The sequence below is a fragment of the Xenopus laevis genome, chromosome 3L (assembly GCF_017654675.1).
Source record: "Xenopus laevis strain J_2021 chromosome 3L, Xenopus_laevis_v10.1, whole genome shotgun sequence".
Lineage (NCBI taxonomy): Eukaryota > Metazoa > Chordata > Amphibia > Anura > Pipidae > Xenopus > Xenopus laevis.
The window spans coordinates 109,630,650-109,651,290 of NC_054375.1; the positions used below are offsets into that span (position 1 = coordinate 109,630,650).

The following is a 20,641-nucleotide window of genomic DNA, read 5'->3' on the forward strand; positions in this document are numbered from 1 at the left end:
GCCCAAACCACACTGTTCTGCCCCAAGCTTGCCCATCTGTTATGCCCCAACGTTTCCCAGCCCAATGTAAAAACATTGGAGACATTGTATAAATCACAAATCTTTATGTAGCTGTGTAATGGTTTTATGCAATTAAGAGTAAAATTATGGTTTTAAAAGTTTGTTTGAAAAAATGTGTAAAAGCAGTGAATGCTGCCACTATTCACACTGCACTTTATACCACATTTTATGCCATAGCCATACTTTGCTCATACGGCAAGAATCATAGTTATGTCTGTAAGCTTTAACATTGCAATTTAAAATATTTTTTTTTCTATTATTTATATCTTTACAAGTGCCAGGCTACTACAACAAAATAAAATATTCTAAAGTAACATATCCCCCTTTAAATTTAACAGGCATGTGAATTTAACAGAGTTGATCTTTTTGTAAAGTCTTGGGATCAAATTTGTACTGCGATTTATCAAATAAAAAAAAAAATCAAATCTCGCCCACTAATACCTGTCAAGATGCCATAGTAGTTGATTGAGCCTAATTGCATTTTTTTATGTCAAAATTATGAATTGAACAAATACTCCTCAAAATCTGTAAATATATTACCTAAAAGCATGTAGCTTTGCTTATTGTGCTCACCTGTTGGGTATCAGTGTTTGTCAGAGTGAGGCTGTTTGTTGATATGGACAATTGAACATTCATGCCAGAAAATTGTAGGTTGCTCTTCCCCAAAATGGAAGACAGGAATTTCACTGGAGGCTGAAAAATAAAACAGCATTTCTATTAGTTTTCTTAATTGTACTTAAAAATAAGTTCTTGTGAACTATTATAGGGTGATGAATGAGGCTTCAGTCGTAGACCTACACACCCAATCTACTATATTGAGAGAGTATAACAGGAGATGTGTGCAAGAAATGAATATCTGAAAGTTCCGTTTTGTACCTTAAGATGTTGGGTTTTCCAACATAATTTCTCTGATTTGTGAACTCAGTGTAGAGTATCAGACGTAGATTATCTGTTTCTATTGGGAAATACTTAGAGGCAAATTTATCAAGGGTCGAAGTGAAATCTAGGGAATTTTCGAAGTTAGAAAATTTGAAATTCAAAGTAATTTTTGGATACTTCGACCATCGAATAGGCTACTACGACTTCGACCTTCGATTTGAAGTAAAATCGTTTAACTATTCGACCATTCGACAATCGAAGTACTGTCTCTTTAAATAGCCCAATATAACTTTTAATTGCTCAATATGGCTCAAAAGGGAACTAATATGCAACAACTAAAATAGAGAAGAAACAAAAGCCCTCCGCTGAGATAAAACATGGATGCACGTTTCACCCGTGATTCAGTTTTGTTAAAAGCCTTTTTTCCATTTTAATTTCAACACCCACATCCACTGCCATCTTTAGTCTTTCTGTCTTCAGGTAATTATGTCTGCAATTACACCCCCATTTCCTTCATAAGGGACTCTTCCTCAGCCGTCCCTAGAGCTTCTGTTATCTGTTCCAATTATAGGCCATATTACCACTGTGAATAGCCACACATACTACTCTCATATTTGGTCCTGTAATTAACCCACTCAGGTAGACTGTAAACTCTATATAAGCAAGGTAATTCCTTCCTCTAGTGTCTCAACATGTGGCACAGCAATGATTATATCTACATAAATGCATACATACATATAAAAAGGCTAATAGTCTGCTCTAGTTTAATTCCACAGTTTCAGCTATAGAACACTAGGCCATGATCACTTCTGCTGCACTTGCGGTTTGATGAGGATCAATGTTTACAATTACACAAAAGAATCCAGTACATCATTTTAAGTTTAGAAAGTCACAAGAGTAAACAAATGGCCCAGGTGCACAAGTCGGGCCATTAGCAATGCATTCATTATATTCAGTGCTCCCACTTCTGAGAATAAATGCTTGACACACAATACTATTGCCATTTTTAGGTCATGTAAGAACGTAGGTTAAACTACAGCTGTTAATTTATTCTTCTATTGCATACACCATATGAGAGTTTCAATGATCTTATATAAAGATGTAATGACAACAGCTGAGTTGAACAACAGTGACTCAGGGGCAGGTTTATTAGAATATGTGATTGTGTTTGCGTTCATTTTTCCCTTGAACTCAAAAACTCATTAATCTGCCTCCCAGTGTGAGGTATGGTGTCTCAATAAGCCGTTGCTCCCATATTCAGCCAAGCAAACTGAATTCTCTATACATGAATAAAACTGCCACATACATTTCATGGACCAGTAACAGCAAAAATAATAAACATATCACTTCTAAATATTACAGTCCAAAATTTCTTAAAATTGGTTCCTTAATGACATCAATGTTAATTATATCAGCTCCAGATAATAGCTATTCATAATTAGGGTATAAGATGCCCATGAATATGAAAGGGCTTTTTGATAAAGTTATTCTGCTAAATTTGTTACTATATAATATGACATATTTAAATTTACAGTCCTACAGTCCCCAACTCCCATTCAGTTATTCTTCTGGATTTGCATATTTCACCAGCTTGCTCCATGCTACTTGTTTGCTAAATGTATAATAGTCCATGGTTGCTGTGATTAGCAAACCAGACATCATGCTTGCATGATGGTTTATATGCCAATTTGTCAATTAGAAGTCTGCGTAGTTTTCTGCCATGTTTCCTCCCTCATTTCTGGCATTAGGAGGATAATTTCAACATAATCGCAGAAAACAAAGAGGCCTGTCAAATGTGCTGACAGATCACGTACAAAATATCAAGTTTAATTTTTCTGTGAAATGTAAATATGAGCGTATTGACCTCTTATGACCCCCTATTTTGTCAAGAAACTGCTAATATTTGTTATTTTGTGAGACATATAAAAACTGGTACGTTTCAGACCGTTGTTAGAATAATTCAAAAATAATGTAAACACTAAATAAATCCAACAGGCCGGTTTGGCTTCCAATAAGGATTAATTATATCTTATTCTGGATCAAGTACAAGTTTTATTTACTTTTTTATTATTACAAAGAAAAGGGAAATCATAGTTTTAACATTTGGATTATATGGATAAAATGGAGTCTATGGGAAATGGTCTTTCTGTAATTCGAAGCGTCCTGGATAAGGGTTTCCAGATAACATATTCCATACCTGTACGGAATTCAGGTATTCCATACCTGATACTTCGACCATCGAATAGAATACTATGACTTAAAATTTACTTCGATTCGAAGTAAAAATCGTTTGAATATTCAACCATTCGATAATCGAAGTACTGTCTCTTTAAAAAAACTTTGACATCATTACATTGCCAAATTAAACCTGCCGAATTGCTATGTTAGCCTATGGGGGCCATCTACAACATTTTTCTAAGTCTTTACACATCGAATAAAAATCCTTCGATCGATCGCTAAAATCGTTCGAATTGATTTTTATTCGACCGCAGGATTGCCATGTTTGTTGAAAAAACTTCAATTTGGTATTCGAAGTTTTTTAATTCAATGGTCAAATTTCGAATTTTTTTGTACTTCGAAATTCGACCCTCGATAAATTTGCCCCTAATTGTTTATAGCTGATGTCATTGATTATTGACTCTAAGGTCAAAATCTACAGGCGGAATTTGGGTAGCTGAAAAAATCTGCACTTTCTCATCAGTATTTGCATCTGTCATGGTTATAGCAAGTATTGACTAGTGATTTTGTTTATATTCTAGTGAGGTAATTATTCTATAGTTCATAACTTGTTTATAACAGAGTTTTATTGAGCCATCATCCCCTCATGCTAAAATTATAAGAAGCAGTGAAAATCCACTCAGTTTGGGACATGGAGCAATCTATCCAGAAATTGCATGTCACCCTCAATTTGGCTTGCATCACTGCAGGACTGTATACCAATGAAGATACTGGGTATAGTTGGTTTCATATACATTTAAAAGAGTATGACGAGGAACTTTAACTTTTTGTTTTATTATTTCAAAAACAGGTTTAACTTTTGTTCTTTGTTGTTTATATACTTAATGATTTATTTGTGAGTTCTTCAACCAAGCTTTTTTTTTTCCAAATGCAAACACACATGCTTTTAGCCACTGACAGATTTCACCTACTGTAACTGGCTGATTCCAGCATGAGTAAGTAATTTGCCAAAGTGTTAGGGCGATTAAGCATACGGATTTATATCTCTATTGTGAAAAATAAAACACCATAAAAGTTTATTCTTTTAGTGACTGTTTAAATCTTAACTCACAATTACCTTTCTTTTCTTTGTGGCTCCTTTTGCACCTGGTACTGCTTCACAAAGGCGACTTATTGCTTCCCTGCACAAAATAAAATAGAAGAACACTGTATTCTATTCTGAAAACACAATACAGCGGCTTTGTTGTCATCAAATCAAATGCAGCCTACTAATTAAATTAGATTAATATTCATCACTAGAGAAATGTCAACTAGGTCACTAAGCCTGGATAAATATCTTTTTAGTGACATTGCGTTAGCTTTGCTATAACATGGTAATTATTTCCTGAACATACAGACATTATTTACATATTACAGGTATATACAGGAAGCTGAGGTTTTCTGGATAAGGGTTATTTTCCTAATTTATATTCCCATACCCTAACTCTACTAATAAAACATTTAAACATGAATTAAACCAATGGGATTGTTTTGCCTCCAGTAAGAATTAATCATATAATAGTCGAGATCAAGTATCAGGTACGGTTTTATTATAACAGACAAAAAGGGAATCATTTTTAAAAATGTCAATTATCTGATTAAAATGGAATCTATGGAAGATGGCCTTCCCTTAATTTGGAGCTTTCTAGATAACGGGTTTCAAGATAACAGCTCCCATGTCTGTACATATTTTTTCAAGGTAAACTTACTGGGGTTCATTTATGAATGCTAAGCAAATTTGCACCTGGGCAGTATTTTAAACCATGGAAAATGTATAATTTATTAACTTAAAAGCCATGAAAAACACTAATACAAAACTTTTCTATCTAGAAGCTACTGAGTTTATGTGAGCTGTCCTTTTTAAATTCAAAATTTTTTCTTTGCTTTATGGTTTTAGAGGTTTTTGGGTCTTTTGCAGTAAATTGCACTAAAATTCTTATGAAAACAAAGATTTTGAGGTTTTCAGATTCTTTTAACTTTTTTATCATTCATGCTTTTTATATTGGTATATTTTTATAATTACTTGACATTCGTGTTTTTAGTGAAAATTTGTATTTTTGTGGTTTCAAAAACCACACAAATCAGAATTTTGATGAATGGGCCTTCCATTCTACTGTATATTTCCTAGACTTTTAAATATTTTACCTTTATATTCAGTCTCAGACTATTTGACAACAAATCAGAGTTACGCAAGGGTGAATGTTGTTGCTAATTTATTTTGTATTATATTCTAGTACTTGCAGATGATACAATTCAATGGTGACCAAGCAATTTAAGAATGACTAAGAGAGCACTTGTTCTATAATAATGGGAAGATGCTGAATGGCTTAATTTCAGATTTTATTGTAACTTTAGACTCCTGCTTTTTATATCAATGCTGTGTCCTCTTCTTTACCCACTCAATAAGCATAATAGCACACTCTTTGTCCATTGTAACTTTTGGAGGAAAGAAAGATGATATAAGAAGTAAAGAATGTTATCGAAAATTGCTTTTAAGCAAGAAAAAAGCTCTGCATCACCAAGGAACAGAAAGCAGTATTGTCTGGACACAACGGAAACAGCTCATCTGAACAAGGATTCTTATTCAACAAATATCTATTCAACATAAAATTCAGCTGTATAAAAAGACATTATTGTTTAGCGTGAGAGCAAAAACATGGGGTAAAACATATCTGTGTGAACATTGCCCCATTTCTTTATGAGTTTTGTTGGTCATTGCGTGCAAATGCAAATCTTAAATCAGAACTGCAAACAATCTGTTGAATGTTGGAGGAATCATTTATCTTGATATAGTTGTGAAACACTGCCCAGAAAATTATTATAGTGGCAACCTGTATTTAAGGGTTCATAATATTCGCCAAATTGTCAATGTAATACCTTTCCAAGCTGTGTAATGTGCCTTGAAGTGGTTCAGAAACACAGACATGATAAGGACATAGCAGGTTGGAGACTAGGGACCAATTTACTAACATTCTAATTTTTTTAGTTTTCCCAGAATTGAGCTTTTAAGTGCTAAAAATCTTGTATTTAACTAATTACACTAAAAATGCAGTATTTATTAAATGTAAAAACTGTGAAATCTCTAATTCGAAAATACTTCATCTAAAAGTTAGAGGGGTCTTGTAGAAGTCAATGGGAGTTGTCCCTTGCAGATTGTAAAATCTTTCTTTGCTTTGAGCTATTAGAGGTTTTCTGGTTTTATAGTCACACAAAAATTCTAGAAGAATGTAAATCCTTCGAATATCGAAGTTGAAGGATTTAGCGCAAATGGTTCGATCGAACGAAAAATCGTTCGATCGAACAATTAAATCCTTCGAATTATTCGATTCGAAGGATTTTAATCCATCGATCGAACAATTTTTCTTCGACCTAAAAAACAATAGAAAGCCTATGGGGACCTTCCCCATAGGCTAACATTGCACTTCGGTAGGTTTTAGGTGGCGAAGTAGGGGGTCGAAGTTTTTTTTTAAAGAGACAGTACTTCGACTATCGAATGGTCGAATAGTCGAACGATTTTTATTGCGAATCGCTCGAGTCAAAGCCAAAAAAACATTCAAAGTTTTTTTTATTCTATTCCTTCACTCGAACTAAGTAAATTAATAATAATTAAACTACATCAGAGGGCTTGAGAGAACACCATATGCAGGTTGGTTTCTGATTGGAGACATCTTCTGCATTAGGAATTAACACCTATGCCTTCAGCCTTGTACCAATCCCTGCTGTGGCTGAGGAGGATACGAAAAAACTTTTTCAGTAAAAAAAAGTCAGAAATTAATATTAAAGCAAATTGCTCATAAGAGCACTTAAAACACATTTAGTTTAATTATAATTAATAATAAGCAGTGTAGGACACACCCATAATGAGGGGCCTTGACGTGGCACAGAAGCTTACATATTTTGGTGAAAGTGTTATACTAAGGTGTATTTTTGTGTGACAATTATTTATAAAGGCTGAAACTGTGTGCTAGCAAGCATTCCCCTTGTCTTTGTGTGCAAATAATGTTTTTTTATTATATCTAGCTGCTGGTCCACTCCAGAATGTAGGTTAGACCAAATGCTGACCCAGGGGTGTTTCTAGCAGCTGGTCAACACTACAGCTTGGGTTGCTCTGACTGCTGCCAATTCCTTTCTTTATTCTTATGAAACTGCTGGAAAACTAGTGCCAAGGCCATGGACATCTGAAGGTCACCCCACATGACCGTTTGATCAGATGTAGCATAAGTTCAGTCTGCCCACACAGTGGATTTGCCAATTGACTTATTATATGTGATTCCTGCACCTGTAACACCAGTGTAAGGGTACTGTGGGTCCTGAGTATGGTGGAGGTATGCCAGAAAGATCACATGATGCCCCTGAATATAAAGATTTTATTTGAAGAGAGGCAAGTACAAAATACACTGATCTCATTGTGTTCAAGGTTCTTTGTTTATAACAGAAACCAGCACAGAGATACGCAACAGTTGCAACTCTGTGGGGTATGTTCATTAAATTTTAGTTGTCAAGATTTAAAATAACACATTTGTAAGGAAATATAATTATGTAATATTTCTTCAGATTGATCTTGTCCTGATGACTGTTATATTAATGAAAACTCTGAAATAGGTTAAGAAAAATTGCAATTGCAGAAAAAAATTCTATGGTAGATCAATAAACAAGATTTTTTTTTTCTTCTCGAAAAGTTGCGGTGAGAATTAAATGGCAGAATAAGCTGTTTGAAAGATCAACCTTATATAACTTTTTTTAATGTATATGTGCAGATGTGCTGTTACAAGAAGCCATAACTTTAAAAGCACGTAATATTTTTAATAAATGTATATTGGAAAGTTGTTTTCTTTTATTAGGCAGATTTATATTTTGGGGTTGACGTGCCCTTTAATTTAATGAAATCCCCATATGGGAAAGTTAACTTTTGTATTGAATGAATTTATATTTTTAAAGGACAAGGAAAGTTATCCCAGTCCGATGTAGTGTTCAACTAACAGGATCACATTTGGCACATAATCTGTTTATATCCGTTCTTTTAGTGAAAATAGCTCTCTTGTTTTAAAAAATGTTCATAAACATATATTAGTTTAATAGAGTTAAATAGACACAGATTAAATAGACACAGTTCAAGATGGTGGACTAAGATTTGTGGACTCTACTGCATTAAATTGCTTAATTATAGTATCTAGTGTTATAACATACAAATGCAAGTCTAGAAAACAGAAAAAGAAAATGTATTCTTTATACAAATATTTATGAATATGGGGCAGGTTTATTAATATTTGGAATCAAAGTTTTCCATGATTTGATCAGCAATTATCTTTGGTCATTCTGCAGCAGTTAGCATATTGAAAGCAAATATCTGATTGGCTGCTTGATTATAGAATTGATGTCAATGAATGGAAAAATTCTTCAAACAACCATCTTCCCAGCAGGCCTCAAACATATTTTTGCTGGGGAATAACTGGAAGGGAGGTTGCTGGGGAATGGCCATAGCAACATGGCAGACACTTTAACACTTTAGTAGTCAGGCTGAAAAGTAAACGCTGACTACATTGTTTGTCCATCGATCTATCCTATGCCTGGTTTTTAAATGTGTGTATTTTAAGGACACGGTCCTGGACTTCAATATAGATTTATTGGAGTCAGTCTTGGCATTGTATGTTTGGGTGCGGGTGTGCTTTTACTTATTTGGATTAAAAGTTATATTTTAAGTTATTTTTCACGAACTCTATCTAACAATTGCATCTGAACTGGTTAGCTTGGAGTGTACAGGGTCTTAAAGTCCTTCACTTTCCCTGTCCCTCCGGTGTTTTTGTTTATATTATATTGGTTCTTTAATGAACACTAACCTGCAGAGAACTCAGGTCTATAATTTGATTACACTCACCTATGTGTTGTGATTGAAGGCCTCAAACATAATTAACACAATTGATTTAATCGATCTGCCTTTGCACAAGGGAATATAGACTCCTGCAGTCATTGGTGCCCTGGTATAACATATAGTAACATAGTGATCAAATGACTACTCTGTATTGAGATTTTTAAACTGTGCATCAGTTTATAGCAAACATTCATGGTTCATTGTTACCACATTGTACAGATTTAATTGATTTTGCAATGAAGATTTATGAGTAGTAGGCAATTATTTTATCTCATTGTTTCAAAAGGCTATGTTACCTTGTTACTTGGGTTCTTGTTCCAAAGTCTAGGGATCTCATTGACTGCAGCACTTCAATACAGCCCATATACTGCAAAACATGAAAGAACACCAGCATTCTTTGAGTACAGTAGAACACGAAAGTAAGGCAGATATTCATTATATCTTAACTGTAATTTCTGCAATTTCTTTAACAATTTATTTTACAGACAAAAGGGATTTTCAGTTTGGACAATATAATCTGAATTATAACTATTCCTCCTGGAAGCTGATCCCAAAATATGTGACAATATCTGCCCTCCTTTTTTCTGTATTATTTTTATTTTATAGTCAGTATTTATTTGTACCACCCACAAAAAGCAAGTAGTGACCATTAAAATGAACTTTATGTTAAACAGGCCAATATATATTATATGCAAAGTTTATATTCAGTACTATGCATGTGGGCATACATTATTACAGTAGATGCTCAGAGTGTTCCTTCCCTGCATAGCCACATTCATAAAATCCATGCAAGTCTAAGCAGCTTGCAGATCATTTAGATCATTTGAGTTAATGTTAACCTTTTAATAACGTCCGTGACATAACTAGTGAGGGTGCACCTAGGACCACATCCCCCCCTGCAGGAGCAGTGATAAACCTTATCGAAGAAGGCAGGAGAAGTTATCGGCAAGTGTGTCAGGAAGGTGCACGATTATGGGGGGGGGTGCACATTCTGCACCCGGAACTGCCCGTGGCTAGTTATGCCACTTTACAAGGTTGAACATTTGCTACAGATCTAGTAACTCGTAGCATCCAGTCAGTATGTCTGTTTGGCTTCTATAAAGGTTATCAGACCTAAGCAGTTTTTACATTACCAAATTTGTGTTAGAAACATTATAAATTAATTGTTGTTATACTGGGCATAGCAAACTACAGCTTGTAGGAAATGCAGAGATGTAGTTCAACAAGAGCTATGTTTACACACCCATGCCTTATTGTTCCTGCTCTGCTTGTTTTACTTCCCAGTGTGCAGGAATATGGCTGAAGTATTTGTTGATGCCTGGGCTGTAGTAAGGGTATAAATAGAACTGTAACCAACATATTTAGTAGAAAATAAACCAAACCTTCCCCTCTAGCATTTATGCAGGTTGCACATAGAATTGTGCTTGCCAGCAGCAGGTACAACCAGGCCCAGAATTGTGGAAAGGCCCGGGACTAGGGCAGCAGGATTTTAGGGGTTGGTATGCGGGCCAACCACACCCACATTGGTTCAGAGACACTGGAGATACGCAGGAGATGCAATATTTTTTACATTTTCTGAGAGCCAATCCCCATTGCTCCGGTGCCGATGATGAAAATTTGAGCAAATAAAAGGGAGGGGACGAGGGTGACGAACGACATTGGGCCTATGGTTGCCTGCTATTTCAATCCAGCCCTGGGTACAACTATTGGGGCAAAAGACATGGCACTTTGCATTTGTATTTTGCACCTTCCCCCATTAATAACTCAGCCCTTTTATCTATTGTATACATTCACTGTTATTGTACCAAAATAAACTATCCTGTGATTTTATTTTCCTCCTTCAAATTGAGTTAAACAGCTGCCTAATCTTGTAATGTTGGATCACGAGTTATCCTGTCCTTAACTTCAGAATGTAGAACTTTGCAATGATTGTGTTGTGCTGCACTGAATTCATTTCTGGCACACAAGGAATCAAATGATGTTCTCATGACTACGTCAGCATCTCATGGCCAGTGCGTATTTTCAATAACTTGTTTACAATTAAATCTTTTTTAAAGTTGCATTTTGAAATTGTTTTGAGTGCCTTGATAGCAATTATGTACCTTTTGCTGTTTTTTTTCCTTTTTGTTGCTAAATTATACAGAGCAAAAAAATATATGTGAATTGCACCCAGGTTTTATCATCAGCAGAAAATATAAAATGATGTTTGCATATTTTATTTCAAATATATTTAAAGGGATTTCTTCAGAAATGCCTTAAAGAGGGGCTTCACTTTTAGGTTAACTTTTAGTATGTTAGTAAGTGAAAACCAATTGTAAACTGTCTCAGAATATAACTATCTACATCATACTAAAAGTTAACTCAAAGATGAACAACCTTGTTAATTAGGGTCAGATAGACTACACTTCTCACTCAAAATAAACAAGGGGCCAAATTTACTAAAGGGTGAAGTGACTAACGAGGGTGAAAATTCGCCAGCGTGACGTCATTTCGGTACTTTGCCTCTTACTAAATTAACCTTATGTAGCCATCTATCCAGAAATTGCATGTCACCCTCAATTTGGCTTGCATCACTGCAGGACTGTATAACAATGAAGATACTGGGTGTAGTTGGTTTCATATACATTTAAAAGAGTATGATGAGGAACTTTAACTTTTTGTTTTATTATTTCAAAAACAGGTTTAACTTTTGTTCTTCGTTGTTTATATAGTTAATGATTAATGGGGCAAATTTACTAAAGGGCGAAGTGACGAAAATTCGCCATCGTGACGTCATTTCAGAACTTCGCTGATTTACTAACGATCACTGGCATAACTTCGCTAGCGAAGGAGATAGACTCTAGCAGTACTTCGCTCCCTAATGCCTGGCAAATTTGTGATCTGGCGAATGGACGTAACTACGCAAATTCAATAAGATGTGGATTTTACTGAAGGTTACCTCTTGCACCAGACTTGCCTTCACCACCTCAGACCAGGCGAAGTGCGTCTTTTCCTTTTTCAGGGTGATAGGCTGAAAAATAGTGTAAATTTTTTTGGGGTAACCGGCTTCCCCCCTACATTTCCTAACATATGGGACATATACTATACACTGGGCTCATGTGTAGGGCATTATAACAACTCTATTTTATTTTATTAAGGTTTCCTGGGCTTGTGTAGTGTAATGTATTTGGTGCAACATATACGTCCATTGAACTTTAACTTACAACTTCGCTTCACTTGCCGTAGTAACACTAGTGCAACTTCGCCAGCATTCGGCGCCCTTGACACAACTTCGGATTTTAGTGAATTAGCGTTGTCCTGGTGAATCTACGCCTGTCGAAGTGTTGCGCTGTGAGCAAAGCTGTCGCTGGCGAATTTTCGGAGGTTACTCATTTTGCCCTAGGTTTCGCAAACCTTTTGGGTTCAGCTTCTATGACATAATAAGGTTGCAAAATATCTAAGATTATCTGAAACAGTCTCCCTGTATTTTAAGGACTATCCATGGCAGAACTTAAACAATCAACCGTATTGGAACAGTTATGGACCTTTCACCAGATCCCTCAGAGGCATTGATGTTGCTTTAGGAACCATTTGGGATTGGGAATCATTGGTCTCAGCTTTTGTCCAGAAAATAATGAACCTACATGATGTTTATGCATCTACAAGCAGGACATTCAGTATGGAAAGCCCAGAGAAAACACAATCCACACTAATTATTTATCCATGACATAAAGAACCTTTATTATTTAAAGAAGAGAATAAAAAGGAAACACTTTCCAACATATGTTGTGGGATCTGCTATAGTACAGGAAGGCGCACGAATAAATAGGACTCAAATGTACATTTTTAAAAATAAATTACTATTGGGTCAAAAAACAAAATAGGCTATTATAAAGGGGCAATAACACAGGTGCATTCAAATCCACCCTCCCTAGTCTGCTATGTTTAATGGATCCATGAATACTACATATTCATAACCTGCTCAAAAATCCTACCAGCAAGTATACAGATATTTCAAGACACTGACAATTGAGTTTTCTTGCCTTAATCACCCTTTAAAAAAATGTAACAGAATACAACTGAGCAATGTTATGAAAAGATGTCATGGGTCTGAACCTTTTCTGCCTTTAAATAAGTTTCAGTTCTACAAATTCATCAAGCCTTAGCCTTAAATGTTCTCACTTTTATGAATACTCACATGCATACAAATGAGGACTACTATTGAAGGAGATTATTACAGTATATTCGGATGTGATTCCTTTCATAGAAGCCATGTATTGAGTAATAATTTGAATTAATTACCGATCATCCTTGTATCATGACATTAAGGGGGTTATTTATCAAGGTCCGAAATGATCTCAATATCAGCTGCTACAAACTTCGATCTAACCCGCTCGGGTTTTTAACGCTTATTTATTATTAAAATTTGCTTTGCGGGAAAAGCTCAGATTTTCACGATTTTTTCGTGAATTTCTCCCGAAATCTCCGAAATTTTTCGTAGTTTTCAGCCGAAAGCTCCGAAAACATTGTGAAATTGCCCAAAACCCCCGACACAACCAAAAATCAATGGGACTGTTCCCATTGACTTTTATGCAACCTCGACAGGTTTGAGATGCCTTGTTTTTATATTCGGGCTTTTTAGCCCTCGGGGTTTAATAAATTCCGAAAAATTTATGATTTTTTTAAAAGTCTGATTTTATAAAAAAAAAAATCACGAATTTTTCGGATTTCGGGGAGTTTCGGGTATTCGGAGCTTAGTAAATAACCCCCTTATATTCTGTATATATGCTATATATTATGAGTGGTTCCTTAGCTCAGTTAACTAAGCTTAACACACATCAGGTGCTGTCAATCAGCAGAAAAGAAAATAGGGAGCTACTGGGGGCATTTTTGGATTCATAGATCTTCACTGCTAAAGGGCTGTGGTTGCTTTGAGCTGGTACAGAATCTCAAAACATATTTCTACCCTATTTCTTTGTTTAGTTTCAGTTCTCCTTTAATAGACATGCTTAAAGGAACAATAACACCAAAAAAGAAAAGTGTTCTAAAGTAATTTAAATGTAATGTACTGTTGCCCTGCATTGATAAAACTTGTGTTTTTGCTTCAGAAATGCTACTATAGTTTATATAAACAAGCTGCTGTGTAACCATGGGGGCAGCCATTTAAGCTGAAAATGGAGAAAAGGCACAAGATACACAGCAGATAAACAGATAAGCTCTCGTATTTTACAGTGTGCATCTGTTATCTGCTATGTAACCTGAGCCTTGAATGGCTGCACCCATGGCTACACAGCACCACATTTATACCAACTATAGTAACATTTTTGAACCAAACACACTAGTTTTACTAGTACAGGGCAACAGTACATTATATTTTAATAACTTTAATACACTTTCATTTTTTGTTGTTACCGTTCCTTTAACTGCTCAAGTGCTGTTGCCCATAGCCACTGATTAGTAAGTAGTTTGATCAATCTGTTACTAGTAAGAAAATCAAAGATCAAATTGGTTATTATCAGCAACTGCACTGGTACAATTTAGTACTTATTTCTGTTAATAATCCAATGGTTTTAAACACACACTTGCATACATAATATCTCACATCTGTCAAGCGCAAATAATTTTTTTTTGCAAGCCCTGCACACAGACATATATATGTAGTTTTCAATGAATTCTTGCTAAAATACACTCTCACACCAAGGTTAACACATTAATAATCCTGAAAAGGAAGTTGCTGTTTTAAGTAAATACAGCAATTGGGCCGGGCTACTAACAGCTTCCTTTAGGGCTCTTACACATGAGCGTTTTTGCCTGCGCTCCCCTGCGTTCCGTTTTTCGGCGTTCAGCCGCAGGGGAGCGCAGGAATAGACGCATTTAATTATTTCAAATGGGGCTGTACTCACACAGGCGCATGTAGGCGCCGAACGCAGGAAAAATGCAGCATGTTGCGTCTCAACCTGCGTTCGGCGCCTACATGCGCCTGTGTGAGTACAGCCCCATTTGAAATAATTAAATGCGTCTATTCCTGCGCTCCCCTGCGGCTGAACGCCGAAAAACGGAACGCAGGGGAGCGCAGGCAAAAACGCTCATGTGTAAGAGCCCTTAAACAAGGTCTCTGTTGCCCTGTTTAGGTATGTTTCAAATACTTCACTGTGTTGAAAGAATGTTTCCTATTGTGATATTATAGTCTCCTCTAGGTGATAAGTAGGGTTTATGCTTTTTAGGTTGGTAGGTGTGCTGCTGGAAGTGATCACAAGTCTCATTTCTGCCTTTCTGCTTTCAAGTTTAGTCAAAAGCATTAAAAGAGCAAAAGTAAAAGTAATATAGATCATGGTTGGTGTATATTGGCAATAGGTGGAGTTTTATGCAGGACCAGCCTGAGGCTACACTGCTAGCAAACTGTGAAACATTTGAGACTGGCTCCAGCCCACCCAAGATAGACAGTAATAGGTGTAATCCTTAGGGCCATGTTGGATTTACAGTATATATATATATATATATATATATATATATATATATATATATATATATATATATATATATATATATATATATACACACACACATATAGTGCATAGCAGAACCAGCACTTCCAGTTTTGTGATTCAGTGTGTTTTTTCTTTTATTTCATGCTGCATCCAACGTTTCAGTCCCTTTTATTAAGGATGTATATACTGTATATGTATATATATATATATATATATATATATATTTATATATATATATATATATATATATATATATATATATATATATATATATATATATGCCATGATTGTCCTGCAAGTTAAATCCTTATAAATGGTGCTTAGTGATGTTATTGTTTAGAATTGGTGATTAGTAATGTCATTTGTGTCACATGAGTCACTGAAACTTGCATATTATAATAAAATAATGTACCCTTGTTGTAAAATATGAGGATATTAGAAGTCACCTCAGAGTTCCCTGAACCGTATAAAAGCACATACTGTACCTCTTGCCTTAATATGGTCATGGATTTGACTATCCCTATATGTTACAATAGGGGGAACATTATTCACGTTATATAATATAAAATAGCCATGAATATCTCATGGATAATATCCTTATAAGCGGCGCTTAGTGATGTCATCAGTTATAATTGGTGCTAAGTGATGTAATTTCTTTCAAATGATTCACTGAAACTTGTGTATTTAACTTGTTATTGTAATAAATAATGTTTTAAAATATGAGGATTATTATGACCTGTACAAAACTCCTGATGGAACACATGCCCCAACGTCATTGCTGCAGCAGCCGTTACAGAAGAGGTGCCACTTGCAGACAAGAGTTAATAGTGACACTAAGAGGAGACAAGCTGTTAGTTTTGACACATTAGATTAGTGTCAGGAAGTGTATAAAGTAATACTGACTCATTCCTGTAAAAGTGTGGGATGTGCCAGTATCACTTTAACAAGCTAAATGATGCAGAATTTCCACTGAGCAAAATAACCTATGCCCTTCTGTACTGAATATTTATAGATACATAGTGGATGCAACCTCTACTGTACAGTGTGCAGGTCAACAGCACCCACAGACACAAAAATAACAATAAAGGGTTCAGGTATGGGGTTTCATGTTCATATTAAATAATTGCATAACTCCCAACTGTCCCCTTTTTTGCAGGACAGTCCCAATTTTGACAGCTCAACTTGCAGTTCCGGATTGTTACTGAAATGTCCCGACTTTCTGTTTGATCTCCAGCACTGAACAGCAAGAAAAAGACAAAGTTTCTAACTTACAGTAATTGGCTTTTGGCTGAGAGCGCAGAACAGCACCAGGTGTACATGGATACTTTTGTTACAATTTAAGATAAGCAAAGAAGCAATTGTAACACTTTAAGATATGCAGGTCTCTTGGGGAAACTCTGACTTGCAGCTTAAAGAGATACTGACACCAGAAAATTAACATTTTTTTTTACATCTACCATAAAATTGACTTTGCATGCTTCTTATAATTTTATAATTATAATTTTTCCATAAAGTATTTGCCCAATGCTTTTACATTACCTATCTGACTCCCTGTGTCGGTCTATGAGGGGGCTGCCATATTTGTGCAGCAGGAGTCTGTTAGCATTAGAAACTTTAACTGACAGGCTGAGATGGGACAGTCAGGTTAGCAAAACAGTCAGGTTTAGGAACTTCAACTAACAATTACTTACAGAAACAAACCTCTCAGCAAAAAACAATCAGTATGACCTATAGGTAACTTTTAATGTACATTCATATTTTAAAAAGACGTTTTAGTGTCAGTATCACTTTAAAGGGCAATTCACCTTCATTAGCAAAATTGTAATAACACATAAGAACCACAGAAATGTATTCAAACTTTTATAACTTGCCAAATTTTGTAAAATAACTGCAATACATTAACTACACTACATCAGTCACAGGGCTGGTATTAGGGTGGTCCAAGCAGGGGAGCTGCCTGTGAACCCACTCTTTTATATGGGATCCCACGAAGTAGCAGTTATATTCATAGGGAAAGCAAAGGCTTGTTTGTTGCATTATAGTTTATTGAGTGCCAATCTATTTCCAAGAGCCCTACACTCACACAAGCAATTCAACAACTAGAAATACACAAGGGAATTACAAGGCCCCTTGCTTTAAAAATTCATATTAGCAGACCAGCAAATTAAAATAAAAACCCTACTAGACTATTTTTAATTGTCTGTGTGCAACAAATGGACATAAGTTATGCAGCACAGAGAGCCTTCCGTATCTAGATATTTTATTTATAGAACTTGTTCATATTATTTGCAGAGACAATTTAATGGTGTGCACCAGTGCTAGGAATACTTACTACTTTGCAGCAGAGCAGTCAATATACAGTATGTGTATAAAATACATTTCAAGTATTGATGCAAGGACTGTTGTTTAATGAATAAGGAAAATTGTGACAAGAACGAAGCATACTTTTTGGTGCAAATCAACCTCCCTCAGTAACTTTCCCTTTATCTGTCAGCTAAAAGTGTTTATGTTGTATACAAAGCAATGCATTGTACAAACCCCAAAGATCAAACATGCGACCCTTCCCATTAGATTAACTGACTTTATTATGTGCTCTGGCTTCAGCCTCAGCTGCGTGCCAAACAAGCTCATAAACCCGTGACCTCTCCAGATTTTTGCACATATTCATGGAACAGTACAAAAAGTCAAGTCCTAAAGAAACAAAAAAGTATTTTTCTAGTTGTTTATTTTGAAGCACTTTCTTAAGACTTTTAAAGAGAAAATACCTACATGCATTCAGCAGGCATTAATAGCATACACAACTTCAGAGACAGACTAAGGCAGGGCTGTCCAACTCGCGACCCCCCCTTATGTGGCCCTCCACATCAAAGTCTGCCTGCTGTGTCTGTTTACCATTTGTAAGATTTAAAAGGTATCACTACAGAGATTAACTGGCCCCTACATTGTTTAAACCTCAAATTCAGACTAATCCCCTGTATTGTTCACATATGTAACCCCCCCTGCATTGTTCACACTTGTGCCATCACTATTGTTTACATCCTAAAGGCCTGTACTGTTCACACCAGAGACCCAGACTGAAACTGCCCACATTGTTCACCTGTTCACACCTTATTCAAAATGCTAATGGGGCACCAGCACTGTGTCACTGTATGTAGTACATATTAGACTGGTCCTGATTTTCCTGTCTCTTTCTCTGTTCTGCCTTCCCTATGCTCCCTGTGTGTGCCATACTTTGACTGCTCTTTGCACCCTGTGTTTGCCATACTCTGCCTGACCTATGATACCTATGGAACATAAGCCTGGTATTTGTTCTGGGGGTTTGTTAGCATTTGAAAATTATTGTTAGCGGCCCCTAAGGTGTTTAATCATATTCTGGGGTACTGTATTATACACAGGGGAGGAGGAGGCATGTGGATTTAATGGTATGTCTTAATATGACTTAACTTTTTTCAGTGGCATCCCTGTCGGTGCCGGGCCAAGTTAGTTCGGCACCCTAGGCAAGAGCTTCAATCAGTCCTGCATTGCCATTTCCCTCCTTACCATAATGTTTTTAAATAAAGAGAGCAAGAAAATGTACAACACTTTCATTTATATTACTGCCCCCTGTAACTGTACCAGCAAGCCCAGCACCCATCCATCATACAGCCCCCCCATACCTGTGCCAGTAGCCATCCATTATACTGCCCCCCCATACCTGTGTGAGTAGTCATCCATTATACTGCCCCCCCCCATACCTGTACCAGCAAGCTCAGCAGCCATCCATCATACAGCCCTCCAGCAGCCATCATATTGCCCCCAATTGTTACCTGTGTCAGCAGCAGCCAAAAATAAATCTGATCACATTATATTGCCCCCAAGTATTTATGTACCCGTGTCAGCACCCAGCAGCAACAGCAAACATATGGCCCCCAAATCTGTACCTGGCTGTGCCAGCAGGAAGCTTCATACTTTACAGTAATAGAAAGAATGTCTTCAGTTCAGTGCAACTGTGCAAGGCTGAGAGCAGCGAGAGCCACAACAAGCAGCCCCCCAGCTCTCTGCCATCCAACACATCAGTGACGTCATTGACGCGTGTACCACATAAGTTGGACAGCACTGGACTAAGGTATAAATTAATTCTCTCATTAAATGGCACTTCTCAATTTACATTACTAAAGGCATCTTGAGAAAGCCACTTTAGCAATATCATAAATAGACAGAGCTTAAAGGGGTGGTTCACTTTTACTTTAACATTTAGTATGTTATAGAATTTCCTGTTCCTATCAACTTCGCAATTGGTCTTCATTATTTAGTTTTTATAGTTTTCAAATTAATTGCCTTCTACTTCTACATATTTCCAGTAACTATGCACCGTTAATTTGGATTCAGCCGGACCCCTGAATCCTTCATGAAAGATCTGGCCGAATACTGAACCAAATCCGAATCCTAATTTGCATATGCACATGCTAATTTGCATATGCAAATTAGGGGTGGGAAGGGCAAAACATTTTTTACTTCCTTGTTTTGTGACAAAAAGTCACGTGATTTCCCTCCCCGCCCCTAATTTGCATATGCAAATTCGGATTCGGTTTTGAAGCACAGAAGGATTCGGCTGAATTTGAATCCTGCTGAAAAAGGTTGAATCCTGGCCAAATTGAATCCTTGATTCTGTGCATCCCTAATTTTCAGATTTCAAAAGGAGGCCACTGACCCTGACAGCCAAAAGCTATTGCTTTTTGAGCTTAGAAATTTATTATTATTGGTACTTTTTGTTACTTATTTTTCTGTTTAGTCCCTCTTCTATTCATATTCCAGTCTCTCATTTAAAGGGGGTGGTTCACCATTAAGTTAACTTTTAGTATGTTATAGAGTGGCCAATTCTAAGCAATATTTAAATTGGTCTTCATTATTTATTTTGTATAGTTTCTTTTAATTATTTGCTTTCTTTTTCTGACTCTTTCCAGCTTCAAATGGGGGTCATTGGTCATCAAAAAAACAAATGCTCTGTAAGGCTACAAATGTATTGTTACTGCTACCTTTTATTAATCTTTCTATTCATGCCTCTCCTATTCATATTCCAGTCTCTTGTTCAAATCAAGGCATGGTTGCTAGGGTAGTGTGGACCTTAGCAACCAGATTGCTGAAATTGCCAACTTGAAGACTGCTGAAT

At 36.2% G+C, this 20,641-nt stretch overlaps 1 protein-coding gene across 1 annotated transcript in view; it reads right to left on the reverse strand.

The window, feature by feature from the left end:
- Window positions 1-20,641, reverse strand: part of shc4.L (SHC (Src homology 2 domain containing) family member 4 L homeolog) — a 43,974-nt gene that overhangs the window by 14,145 nt on the left and 9,188 nt on the right. Inside the window, exons 2-4 of the mRNA XM_018253094.2 lie at window positions 9,322-9,392; window positions 4,235-4,298; window positions 634-753 (exon numbers count right to left, since the gene is read on the reverse strand). Of these exons, the coding sequence (XP_018108583.1) occupies window positions 634-753; window positions 4,235-4,298; window positions 9,322-9,392 (255 nt within the window). The remainder of the gene's footprint in view (window positions 1-633; window positions 754-4,234; window positions 4,299-9,321; window positions 9,393-20,641) is intronic.